Source organism: Talpa europaea (assembly GCF_964194135.1).
Source record: "Talpa europaea genome assembly, chromosome: 5".
Classification (NCBI taxonomy): domain Eukaryota; kingdom Metazoa; phylum Chordata; class Mammalia; order Eulipotyphla; family Talpidae; genus Talpa; species Talpa europaea.
The window spans coordinates 59,871,364-59,883,948 of record NC_140071.1 but is presented as its reverse complement, the minus strand read 5'-3'; the positions used below and the strand labels follow the sequence as shown (position 1 = coordinate 59,883,948).

At 37.6% G+C, this 12,585-nt stretch overlaps 1 protein-coding gene across 1 annotated transcript in view; it reads left to right on the top strand.

Moving 5' to 3' along the window:
- The window catches only part of RAB3C (RAB3C, member RAS oncogene family), a gene marked incomplete at both ends in the record, with an annotated part of 227,304 nt that overhangs the window by 11,231 nt on the left and 203,488 nt on the right, over positions 1-12,585 (top strand). The window contains one exon of the mRNA XM_084233995.1: positions 6,679-6,906. Within this exon, the coding sequence (XP_084090121.1) occupies positions 6,679-6,906 (228 nt within the window). The remainder of the gene's footprint in view (positions 1-6,678; positions 6,907-12,585) is intronic.

Below are 12,585 nucleotides of genomic sequence, written 5' to 3'. Positions count from 1 at the left end.
CAGTGCTTGTATAAATAAATAAACCTTTAAAAAAAAAAAAGTAGTAAGCAAGCTTATGTATATATTTATTCCTTTCCAGAAGAAAAAAATTTAAAGGAATTGTTACATTGTGTTGCTAAGAGAGTCATTTTTAAAAATTAGCATTTGCATATATAGGAAATGTGACTATCAAAAAAGAATGTTTGATGACTTTCTATATTTTAGACTTAGTTTTGGTTTATCAAAGTTGTCTATGGGGAAGGTGGTTGTTTGATGAGACAGAATCAGGGTGGAACATAGAGCTTGACTTTCAACAAATCCTTGTGTCTGTGTACCCCACCCACACCCAATTTGCTGGTTCTAGAACAAGAAAATCGCAAATTGAAAGCCCAAAGTTCTACTGTCCTAGTTTTAGCATGAAAAGGTCAGTTGCATCCCAGGAAACCCCTTAGTCCCAGGTAAGCCCAAAGTGGCCCTGGCTACCCCCATAATCAAGACAGATGTCCTCTCCAATCCCAAGGCTATTCCAATCTCTGCAGTATATTTCTCTTTGACTTTCCTAGCAAGCTTAGAGTTTCTTTTCTTTGACATTCACTCTCAATCACAAAACTTGACCTTTCTTCTTTTTGTCTAAATGGAACTTTGGTTTTTTGAAAAACTTTGCCATTATATTAGAGGGATTTTGGGAAAGGATAGAGATAACTACCCTGTATGCCTGATAGTATTGAATATATTAAATATGTGTGTATATATATTGATATATATTTCTCTATGATACATGTATATATGAAACCTCTTAATGACATCTTTCCTTGAAATAATGATATCATGGATTTTTAAAAAAATGTCTGTTGAAATATAATTTATATATAACATTGAGTAAGTTTTAAGATATACAATGTATTGATTTGATACATTTATATATTGCAATTATGACCTTCTTAGCATTAGGTACACTTCTATCATGTCATATAATTATTTCTTTTATGTGTAGTAGCATTTAAGATCTGATCTCTTAGCAGCTTTTAAATTATAATACAGTATTGTTGTCTATAATGATATTATGAAATTTGATGATTTTTCCAAATTCAGTATTAGAGGTTAGGTTAAACCTAAAGCAACCCCAAGGTCATATGAGAGGACAGTCTTTCCAGAATTACTGTTAGTTCCTGAGCTCACTTCTCATGTTTTACATTACCATGTTTAATTTGGGTTTAGCCCCATATTAGTGCAGACATGGAGCTTATTAGCCCTCTCTGTTTCTATTTTTGGGTTTTTTCACACCCAAAAATTTCTAGTAAGCCTCTGGAAGTTACTGGGTGGCAGGCAGTGTCATAGAACAGGTGACATTACAGGATGTATTCCCCTCCCAACAACTTCTCCAGACTACAGAACATCAGTCTACATATAGGCCTCTCCGGGTCTCAGTGTGTATCCCAAGAGGCATTTTTAAAAAAGATTTATTTATTTATGCATACAAGAGTTGGGGTACAGGTCAGAGATGTGGGAGGTGAGAGGCTCTACCAGAGACAGAGTGGGGAACGAACAGGCAAATACACTGCTGAAGGGAGCATCAGGCGAGACAGGAGAGGTCTGCTGTGCCATGTGTATTTCTCCCTGGCCAGTGGGGGATTGAACTTGTGCTGCAGAGGCTGTGGATTGCTTCATAGTGTGGTGCTTAACCCCTTGCGCCACCAGGGAGACCCCCAAGAGGCATTGTAATGAATGTTCTTTGTTCCATGCCATAATATTTAAAACAAGAGCATAAATTTAAGGTGCTTATTTCAGTCATTTAAGTCTACAGAGTGGAATTGTTGGGTGTCAAAGCCACTTACCCTCTGAAGTTGTGAACTGAGAGGAAATGAATTTTATAAAATTCACCATTTCTATTTCAGAGTAGCATCAGTGTTACTTGGGCGGGGAGTGGGGGGGCATGAATGACTTGTGTATCATTTCAATGCAAAAGAATAGCAAAGATAATGCTGGGAGCTTTAATCAAATGCTTCTCACATGCCTTAATTATACTTTGATGATCTCGCTGTTACTTGTATTCTATAGAAGAGTAAACTGCAACTTCAAATTGTTAAAGCAAGGCAAAGCAAAGGCCTTTTTCAAGTTTATAGAAATAGCAAGATAGCAAGTAGCAGACCTGGCATTCCTTCTCAGGCAGCCTGGCGAAAGAGCATGGGCTCCTTACCTGCACTTACATGACAGCAAGAATGTAGAATGCTCTTTTCCCCAGAAGGTCTGCATGTGCATATCGAAACTGCTAGAAAAGGAGAATGGTGTTTCCTACCTCTGTTTATTGTAAGTTACTAATCTCTAGGTGCTCATCAGCTTTCCAGGTCTGCACTAATGATGACCTCTAGCTTGTCATTTGTGAGGATGTACAGAAGTTGCTGGGTTCTGCTTCATTGTAGCTGGCAGGATTGAATCAGTGTCCAGAGAGCTCTCACAGCTACTGTGTTCCCCTTCCCAGCAACCTTGTACATTTTCTCTGTTGTGCTTGTTACTGATTGTGAAGAGCACCATGAAAGTGATCTATTTCCAGAGGAATAGGGGAGGCACAGACTATGCACGGATGAGAACTGTCACCTAGGCAGCCACTTGAGGGCCAAATGACATGCAGAAATCCCAACTTTTTTTTAAAGATTTATTTATTTTTATACAAGAACTGGGGTACAGGCCAGGGTGTGAGAGGGTGAGAGGATTCACCAGAGACAGAGCGAGGAGCAGAACAGCAGAATGACCAAAATACACTGCCGAGGGGAGTAGCGGTCGAGACAGGAGAGGTCTGCCGTGCCATGTGGGATTCTCGCTGGCTGGCCGGGATCGAACCCACACTGCAGAGGCTGTGGACAGCTTCACAGCACTGCGCTCAACCCACTGTGCCACCGGGGAGGCCCCAGAAATCCTAACTTTTAATACTTTTTTCTTGGTTTTAAAATTTTATGGTCTTTCTTCGGAACTCTCAGGAATAATTGTTTTTATTTTTGCCATCTTTTCCCAGGTAGTAATGACTGAGATTTGAAATTACTCTTATAATTTCAATTTAAAATTACAATTTTAAGGAAGAATTGCATTTTCTTTCCTGGATAATTTACCCTTATTCTTCTTTTCACTGACTCTCAGGCTGTTATCAGTAGTCCTAACTGGAACATGGCAAATTTAAAATGACTTCTGTTTGTTTTTCTCATTAGTCCCACAAAATGGCTTAGTATAGTTTAAATTCTTAACTGAGTTCCCTAGTGAATCCCTGAAAAATAATTCATTTCCTCCACTTATTTTGAAAACCAAATGTCAAAAGTGCTGAAGTAGACTATGACTGTAGGTGTTGGTTTAAGAGAGACTCTGCTTGGTCCCTAGTCAGTCAGACTTCTGGGAAATCTACAATCGAAATTAAAAAAAAAAAAACACATCAATTAAGTCCATGATCTGTCCACCTGCTGTTGAACCAAGGCATCCTAGAGGGATAGCACAGTGGCTTTCCAAGAAACCTACTCCCAAAGATGAGGATGTGCTTCAGTTTCCAATATTCTTTAATGATTTATGTAGCAGTTTTATCCATAGGTTTATATATTAAACAAAGTGAAAAATTTATTGTTATTTGTCATAAACTGACTAGCATTTTGATCAAAATCTTATTTGAAAGAGATAACTAATATTTTTTGATCAAAGAACATAAATTGATCAGGCCAAAATTAAATTTTCAAATAAAAACAAAAGGAGATTTAGTAGGATGTACATAAAGGTTGACACTTCCATTAAAAATATAAATTTCCCAAGTGTAGGATTGGGATAAAAAAAAAGACCTATGTTAATAACAGTTAATGTGAAATTTTGTGCTAAGCATTTGAGGAGACTTTACTGCTAAGGTAAATATTATAGGCTATAGTAGACTCCTTTCACTCTGACTAGATAAATATCTGTAATATTGTGGTCATTTGTGGGGAGATGTCAATTTTAGCCTACCAAGATGTGGAAAAAATTTTTTTGATGTGCTTCCCGTGGAGAGAGGAGATAAAACAGTTGGGGTTAACCAAGAAAAGAGGAGAAAAAGCTTTTGGAACTCTGAAGGGTTCCTTCAGACACCTGAAGTTCTCTCAAACGGGAGAGACATCAACTGATCAACTCTTAGTCATAAAATGGAATCTAATACACATGGGCAGAAACTGCAGGGAGGTAGATTTTAATTTTACCTGAAGTTTAAAGCAGAATTTTATAGCAATTGTATTTCTTCAGGAATGAAATAGGTTGTTTTACAGCCTGGTGAGCTTTCTTTCACTCAGTATGAAGGACTAGGCTGAAATCCTAACCTGTGATGCTGGCATGCTGGTACAAGTGACTCTTGGGATGAGTAGGAAGTTGGACTGACCTGAATATTCCTTCCAAACCTATGAATTTTTTCAAAAAATTAATTAAAGATTAAAGCAATTTAAGGAGTTATCTTTTAGATAGCTTTTTATGACATCTAATTTGCTCTCTGGGAGCAAAAAAAAAATCTGATGAGAAAAACAAAAATCACTTCATGCCTACTCATGTTTTCAAATTTCAGCTTTATTTCTCTTGTACATGCTCATATGGCTTAGTAATTAGAGGAGTCAGAAAATTTAGTTAGCAATCCTTTCACATAAAGGATAAATCCCTTTCACATCCAGATGTTGTCAGATTGCTTCATTTCTGATTACTGTTCATCATCCTCTGAGCTAGGATTTGTTTCATTATGATGAAATTTAATAAAGCACATGTGTATTCTCAATGCACATCTTTTTGGGTCTGTGCAACAGTTATTAGTGATATAAATGAAGAAATAATATAAAAATGTATCTTCAAGAATAACATGTTAGCAAACTTTTCTAATTTATTCGTTAGAGACTGACTATACATATCCTCCACTTTTGTCCTCTTCATTCTAGACCTTTTGTGCCCCCATTACCTTTTCAAGACCCATGAAATTGAACATCTTCAAATTTTCATATTGTAGAAAGCCCCCGTATGGTTTTTTCTATGGAATTTTCTGCAGTTATGACAAAGATCTGTCCCTGTGATGTTTAAGACAGAAGCCAGTGGTCACATATAGTATTGTGCACTTGAAATATTGCTAACGCAACTAAGAAACTGAACTTTTAATTTTACTTAACTTTAATCAATTTTAATAAAAGTAAGCATATGTGACTAGTGGCCACCATATAAAAGAGAACCGCATCTGGTGAAGAATTCATAGTATCAGAAAAGGTGCTAAGTATATTGCACTAATTAGGATAATTCAACATTCTAAATACCTCTTTTCTTCATTGAGTTTAAGGGCATTTAGATGAAGTAATGCAACATTATATTTTTTTAAAGATTTTTTTATTCATACAAGAACCAGGGTACAGGCCAGATGTGTGGGAGGGTGAAAAGATTCACCAGAGACAGAGCGGGGAACAGAACAGGCAAACTGATGAAATACACTGCTGAGGGGAGCAGCGGGCAAGACAGAAGAGGTCTGCCACACCATGTGAGTTTCTCCCTGGTCAGCTGGGATCGAACTGGCACTGCAGAGGCTGCGGACAGCTTAACAGAGCAACACTCAACCACCTGCGCCACTAGGGAGGCCCTGCAACATTATTTTTAATATATGTTAAGATCATCGTCAAAAAAGAGAGAAAATAGCAACATCCATTTAAAGCATTTATGATTAATAGCAGACATAATTCTCTTTTCAATGCCAGATACTTTACATATCTGCTTTCCAGATATATCATCTATTCTTTCCATAATATTCCACGTTAGATGGTAAAATTATTCCATTTGATTTAAGAGAAGAAACTGAGTAACACCAATTTAAAATAATAAAACCACAGCTAGAAAGTGGTAGACCCAAGTAGGGTTCTTCACTGATTTATCTCACGTTGGATATTTCCTTCATCCTCTTTTCAAGTACATGTACATATTTCTCTAGTCATCATTAGGAAATAAGGTGGAGGTTAGGAACTTGAGCCCTAGCACATACTGCCTGACTGGAATCTTGACTTTTGCTACTTAGTACCTGTGTGAGCTTGAACAACTTAGTAAATACCTCTGAGTCTCAGTGTTCTTACTTTAATGTGGAAATAATAAAGGTATCCACCTCTTAGGGTTGTTGAGAGAGTTAAGTTAACAGTTCTTGGCATGTTTTTGAATCATGTATTCACCATCATCATTATTTTTAATTTGAGATAGACTGCCTTTTATTTTAGGATGTTGATTTAATGTGGTAATAATAGATGAAATAGAGATATGCTTTGGGTGTGCTTCCCTAGGAAATAAGAGAGCTCAAATAATTCAAATAGCTCAGTAAGAAACATCCTGCTGTTCTTTCTCTTTGGTGTCTCCATCACTGAGATTATAAAGTTTCAGAGCCAGCATACCCTGACAGTTTTCATATCTTTACTTTTCATGTTACCCTTATAAGAGTCTCCTTTGGTGTCTTTGATTGGTTCTGAATGCTGAACAGTGACAAACACCAACACAGCTGGAATGAGCTGTAAGATTTGCTCTTCTGTCTTCCAGCAGGGAATTATTGCCATGGATACCAGTATCAGAGGAAGATGGGGAGCACACTCCACTTGCCTCTTGAGTGGTTTGACATCTGTTTCTGGCAAAGCCAATAATGAGTATGCTGCTAGCTTCATATCAAATAGGAGACTGATCCATACCTCTTGTTTTTTACTACAGATGGCCTCGACCCAAGATGCCAGGTTTGGCCAAAAAGACTCATCTGATCAGAACTTTGACTACATGTTCAAATTGCTCATCATTGGCAATAGCAGTGTGGGGAAAACATCTTTTCTCTTCCGTTATGCAGATGACTCCTTCACATCTGCATTCGTCAGCACAGTTGGGATCGATTTCAAAGTAAAAACTGTATTCAAAAATGAAAAGAGAATCAAGCTTCAGATTTGGGTAAGTGATTTTGAACTGACAGTGTTCTTCAGTCTATGGCATTGAACATATAAATGGGAAAAGCTGTCTGCCTTATTCCATCTCCCTGGGATTCAGAAGCCTCCATTTTTAGGCTCTTTGCTGTAGAACATTCTGTTTCAAAGGCAGTAGAGTGATGTTTTTTTAAGTTATGGAGATTGACTTATGAGTTGTCGGTGATGTTCTTACAGTCTCACTCATAACAGGAATTTAGAAAACTTAAACAACAGACCAGGAAAAAGACTAATCAATACAAAGTAAAAATCAAAATCAACAAGCAACTATAAACCAGTGACACTCTCTGGGTTTGGGGGGAGGGAGGGATGGGGAGAGGAAAGACTAGAGTTAAAATGAGGGGGGGTGCAATTGTATGGGGGATATAACCATAATGAAAATGCATACATTGTGCAAAGATGAAAAATTATGTAAGAATTATATAAAATAAAATGTTTAAATAAATAGATAAATCTTTAAAAAAAAAAGAGTCATTAGAAGAAAGAAAATCTAAATATCTGTTGATTTGGTGGTGGAACACTCAACCAGAAGTCTGGCTCTGCCTTTTCTGATCTCTGTGACATTAAGCATATCTGAATCCTTCTATGCTGTCCTTATAATATACAAAATAGGCAAAGTGGATCCAGACTTTTTGGTTGCCTGCCCTAGGCATCTTAAAGAAGAAGGTAAACGATCAAATATAAAGAAAGCTTAGGTTTCGTTATTTATAAAGCCCCAGACATAACTTTTAACATGGTCTATTTATATTTCAGATTTTGTGATCTCAGTTCTAAAGGTTACAGTCAAACAAAAAAACAAATGGAAATGAAATATTTATTTTAATAGGTTTTCCCTGAGCCAAAGTTTCCTGAATAACTTTCTGTTAACTTTATGCCTCTCCCTGTGCTGTGAAGATCACAGGTTTCTTAACTAAATTATCTTGATAAATTTAAGAGCATAACAAGTGAGAAACAATATAAAAATATGGGTAATAGGTTCAAGGTAATATAATAGAGGAAGTAACTGAAAAATTGGTTACACCAACAGAGAAATATATGTGTATAGTTATTTAGATTTGTATATATTCAGCTATTTAGATTTAGATTTTCTTATATATTTAGATATTATATATATAATATATAACCTATGGGTAGAGTGGTAGATAATTTCTATAATTAGTTTTGTTTCCCAGTTCCTATTCATTTGCACCTCTGCCCCTGAAACTAATTTGAGCCATAAGCATGCCTTTCCCCAGATGTGTTTTCTACCTTCTTTTGAGACAGATACCATATCTGCTATCATTTGGTGCCAGGACCTGGGCGGATCTATAACACCAATGATAAGCCTACTTCCTCAAATATGGAAAGTTGAAAGACAAATCCCAAAATGCAGCATTTCAACTTAAAAAAATAAATAAAAGGGTTCTATGTTAAAATATACTTGAATATAAAATATAATTCATTAAACTGTATGACCTTTAAATACCTTAAAGTTCATAGTAGTTTTTAAAGATGTATATAGGGGCTAGCAGGTGCAGCTTCCATGTCTTCTGGGTTCACTGTCCTCCCAGCACCTTGATGTGTTCATCAACCTGGAAGGTCTTTGAAACTCATCATTTAGTATTTTTATGGAACGTCCCTTAAATTGTCATGATCAACTAAATCATCGGATGTTGATGATTTATTGAATCACCACTGGGTGCCTTTTCTCTCCTTATGGGGCTGAAAGTTCCAACCTCTGATAATACATTTCATTCTTCTAGCAGCCAGTTCCCATCCTGAGGCTAAGTAGGTACCCACCAAGAGTACTTCAACCTCATTACTGCAAATCCTGGCATATCTGAAAGGGCTTATTATGAATAACAAAAGAGGTTCTCCTCATCCCATGCCTGAGAAAGTTCTGAGAATTTTGGAAGTCCTGCATCAGGAATATGGAGGAAGACAGCATCATGGCCTTTTATGTATTTCAAAGGAAGAGAAGCAAAATGGTTTCAAATTAATGTAAACCATTGTAAATTGATCCAATATACTATGTACTACTACCTTTACCATGATAGACTGCAGATATTGATGTGATTCTAATCACTCTATTAATTTTAAACCTTAGCTTGGGAAAGGCGATGTAGACTTCTTTCCCCCAATAAAAGATTGAAAAATAACATAGCAGATCTGTTCCCAGTCAAGAAATTAAGATAATGGAGAGTTTAGTGTTTGACTTTACTTTACAGTTAGTGCCAGAGTCGAGTTTAAGCTACAGGTCTCCTTGCCTGCTAGGCCAGTCTGTTTGCTATTACACCGAGACTACTCTCAAGGTATTTGCTGTGTTAGGAAAGTCGTGATAAATCTCATTCCTGTTTGTCAGTGGAATCCACTGGGCATAGGAACTTGAGGCCAGATTTCAAGTCTTATTCTAGGATACCAGGAAGGGAAATGACTGTTTTTCTACTTGATGCACACACTTGCATATGTGGAGGGGTTTTCTTAGTCCATAAACTAAATTACTGGATTTTCCACAGTCCACATTCAAATTAAGCACCTTAATGGTTGTTAGAAACATAGGTCTTTCTTCCTGGACATGTTATGTGACTCCTTTCTATGAAAGTTCATTTCATTACTGCGTTGGGATAACTTGTTTAGAGAAATATTGATGGTCTTAATTTACCTAAAATTTTTGTAGTCCATTAGCATATTTGTAAATTCCTTTATTATAGTAACATTTTTATCACACTTTCATTTTATTATCACTTTTATGATCCTCAAGTCAAAATTCTAAGAAAACCTTAGAGATTCCAAGTATTTAGGATGGTTCTTTTATTTTTGTGTGTCTGTTTAATGCTATTACAAATATATTAAAAATCAATTAATGTTTTTTTCACTGTAATTATAGAAAAATATTTCACAGCTGGGTCTAGAATGCTTTGTTTCTAATTTAAAATTTAGCTTTGGAAAGGCTATGTAGAGTAGATTCCTTTCCCCCAAAAAAGATACAGATTGTACAATAATGTTGGGGCTTATAGCAAGCTGCTAACTAAAGAGAGATGAAAATAAAGACTATGCAGATAGCCAGGCTTGATGTGTGGTCTTCCTGAAGATCTAGATAGATCTCCTTTTTCAGTTGAGTCTACATTGTTCAAGTCCAAAATTCAAGGTTGATTCTAAATAATGGAAGCCTCAGATTGAAAAGTCTGTAGTTTAATTAGAGAATTTAGCTTAAAATGGACAGGGGACCAGTATGCATAAGGCATTGCTAATTCCTTTAGAATTTTTGTGAGCATTTATCTTATTCTAATTTTTTATGAGATCTGATTAGTCGGTTTGCCTTTCAAAACTGAGCTCCAATGAGTCGCTTATGATCTCTAGAGGTCAACTAACTGGAAGGAGTCATCCCTCCATGGTCCACAGATCCCTAAATGTCAAAGCAATAGAATACAGAAAGTAGAAGACAAGAAGCATGTTCACAAAGCCCTGGGGGCAGCATCTGCCACTGATTCTACCCTGACAATTGCTGGTTATAGCCACCATTCCATCCAAGCTCTATGTATTATTACTCAGGACTTAGATACCTAGAACATCAGGTCAGGAAAATATCTTTCAGATTTTCTGACCCATCTTCTCATTTGAAAATTTTGCTGATAATAGCAACATTTATAGAATTCAGTTACTGACCCATAAACACTTTATATGTATTTGCATTTAAAAATTTATTTTTTGCATCCATCCTTTGAAGGAAGATGACATTATTAGCCACCCACTGCTCCCCTCAGCGGTGTACTTCGGTCCTTCTGCCTGCTCTGCTCTCCGCTCTGGCTCTGGTGAATTCTCTCACCCTCCCGTGCTTCTGACTGTCCCCAGTGCTTGTATAAATAAATAAATAAATCTTAAAGAAAAAAAAATATGTAGAGGGGAGGGTCAAAGTAAAATGAATGAATACCTACTGGAAAGTAGTTCTGCCTATAATCTTTGCATGGTACTCATTTAGTCTGTTTACGCTGGCACTGATTTCAGGAAGGTGTTAAACCCATTTGTCTGTTTATAAGGAGCCAAGATTTTTCTTCCCTGGGTAAGTTCCTTAAGAGAACCATTGGAGCTGGTGACAGCTGCCAACACCATTCCTGGTGCTGTCATTTGTATGTTAACCCCCCTCCCCCAATACCCCCATCACATTTCTTTTAGCTTTTCCTGAGAGATGAGAAAGGCAAGATTTAGTTTCACTCTTGAGTGGAAGCTGATGCTGCTGCAAAATGTCAGGATGTATGAAAACATTCATTCTGTCAAACAACCCAAAGTTCCAACTCCTGCATCCCAGGGCATTTAAACCACTCTTCTCAGCACTAACAGAACACAAAGAATGGTAAAGACTGTTCCTGGACTAGTAAAGCTTACCAGCTATGAAGGAAGACAGGAGAGCAAGCATGGAAGGAAGGATCACCCTGCCGACCAGTCAGTCATGCTGTCAATGGACAGAGTGACCTGGAAACTCAAGCAGAAACTTTAGAGTCAATGACTTGGGGTTCAAAGATCAGGGATGACCCTGATCTCTCTAGCTATGTAACCACAAGCCCTAACTTCTCTGAGTATTTACTGTCATAAATATTTATATATAGCTCAATAGGTATACATTGGCTCTCAAATCAGTTTTTCTCTTTTCTAAAATGGTATACCAACCTTCAGACTTTCGTAGTCATTCAAGTAACTTCATCCAGTCAAATATTTATTGGATGCTTTTATGTACCAGACACAGTAATTAGAGAATGTAGCTCAAAATGGACAGGGTACCAGTAGGCGTAGGGGATACACTAGTGAAGGATGTACTGGGGATACACTGGTGAAGGATGTAAGAGCTAACCATGTGATGGAGAGGAGAAGAGTCTTCCTTTGCTGCAATAAATGTCCAGGAGGCATGAGCACATGTGCACAGGAAAGATACCTGACCCAGCCATAGGGACTGTGAGGTTTCCCTGGGGGCAGCTATATCTGAGTGAAAAGAATTTATTTATTCAATCATTCAATCAATCAACATTTATTGAGTTTTTACTATGTACCAGACACTATGAAGGAATTCGAGATCAAAAGTAAATACACAGGGCCTCCCTAGTGGTGCAGCAGTTTGAGCACAGTGCTTGAAGCTGTCTGCAGCCTCTGCAGTATGGGTTCGATTCCCGGCCAGCCAGGGAGAAACCCACATGGTGCGGCAGACCTCTTCTGTTGCTCCCGCGGCTCCCCTCAGCAGTGCTTTCAGTCGGTCTGCCTGTTCTGCTCCCCTCTGTGTCTCTGGTGAATCCTCTCACCCTCCCACACCTCTGGCCTGTACCCCAGCTATTGTATAAATAAATAAATCTTTTTTGAAAAATCATTAAAAGTAAATACACAAAAAATATAGATTGTGACAATACCGTTGAGAAACCATCAGAAAAGAGGGAGGGAGGCTTGTGTTCCTTAAATGATAAAGGAGGGTTTATATGAGAGGACTGACCTGAGACCTGGGGCTAAGAAGAAGCCAGCCATGTGAAGAGTAGGAGCAAGAGCTAGTGCTTGCATGTTGGTGTCCCCCACTCCCCACCTCTCCCACCCCCTTGCTTGCTCTCTCCTTTCCTCTACTTTCATAAGTGGGAGGTTTTGTTTTCTGAGTATTTTCCCATGTCTTTCTATAGAGCATTTATTGCCTAGT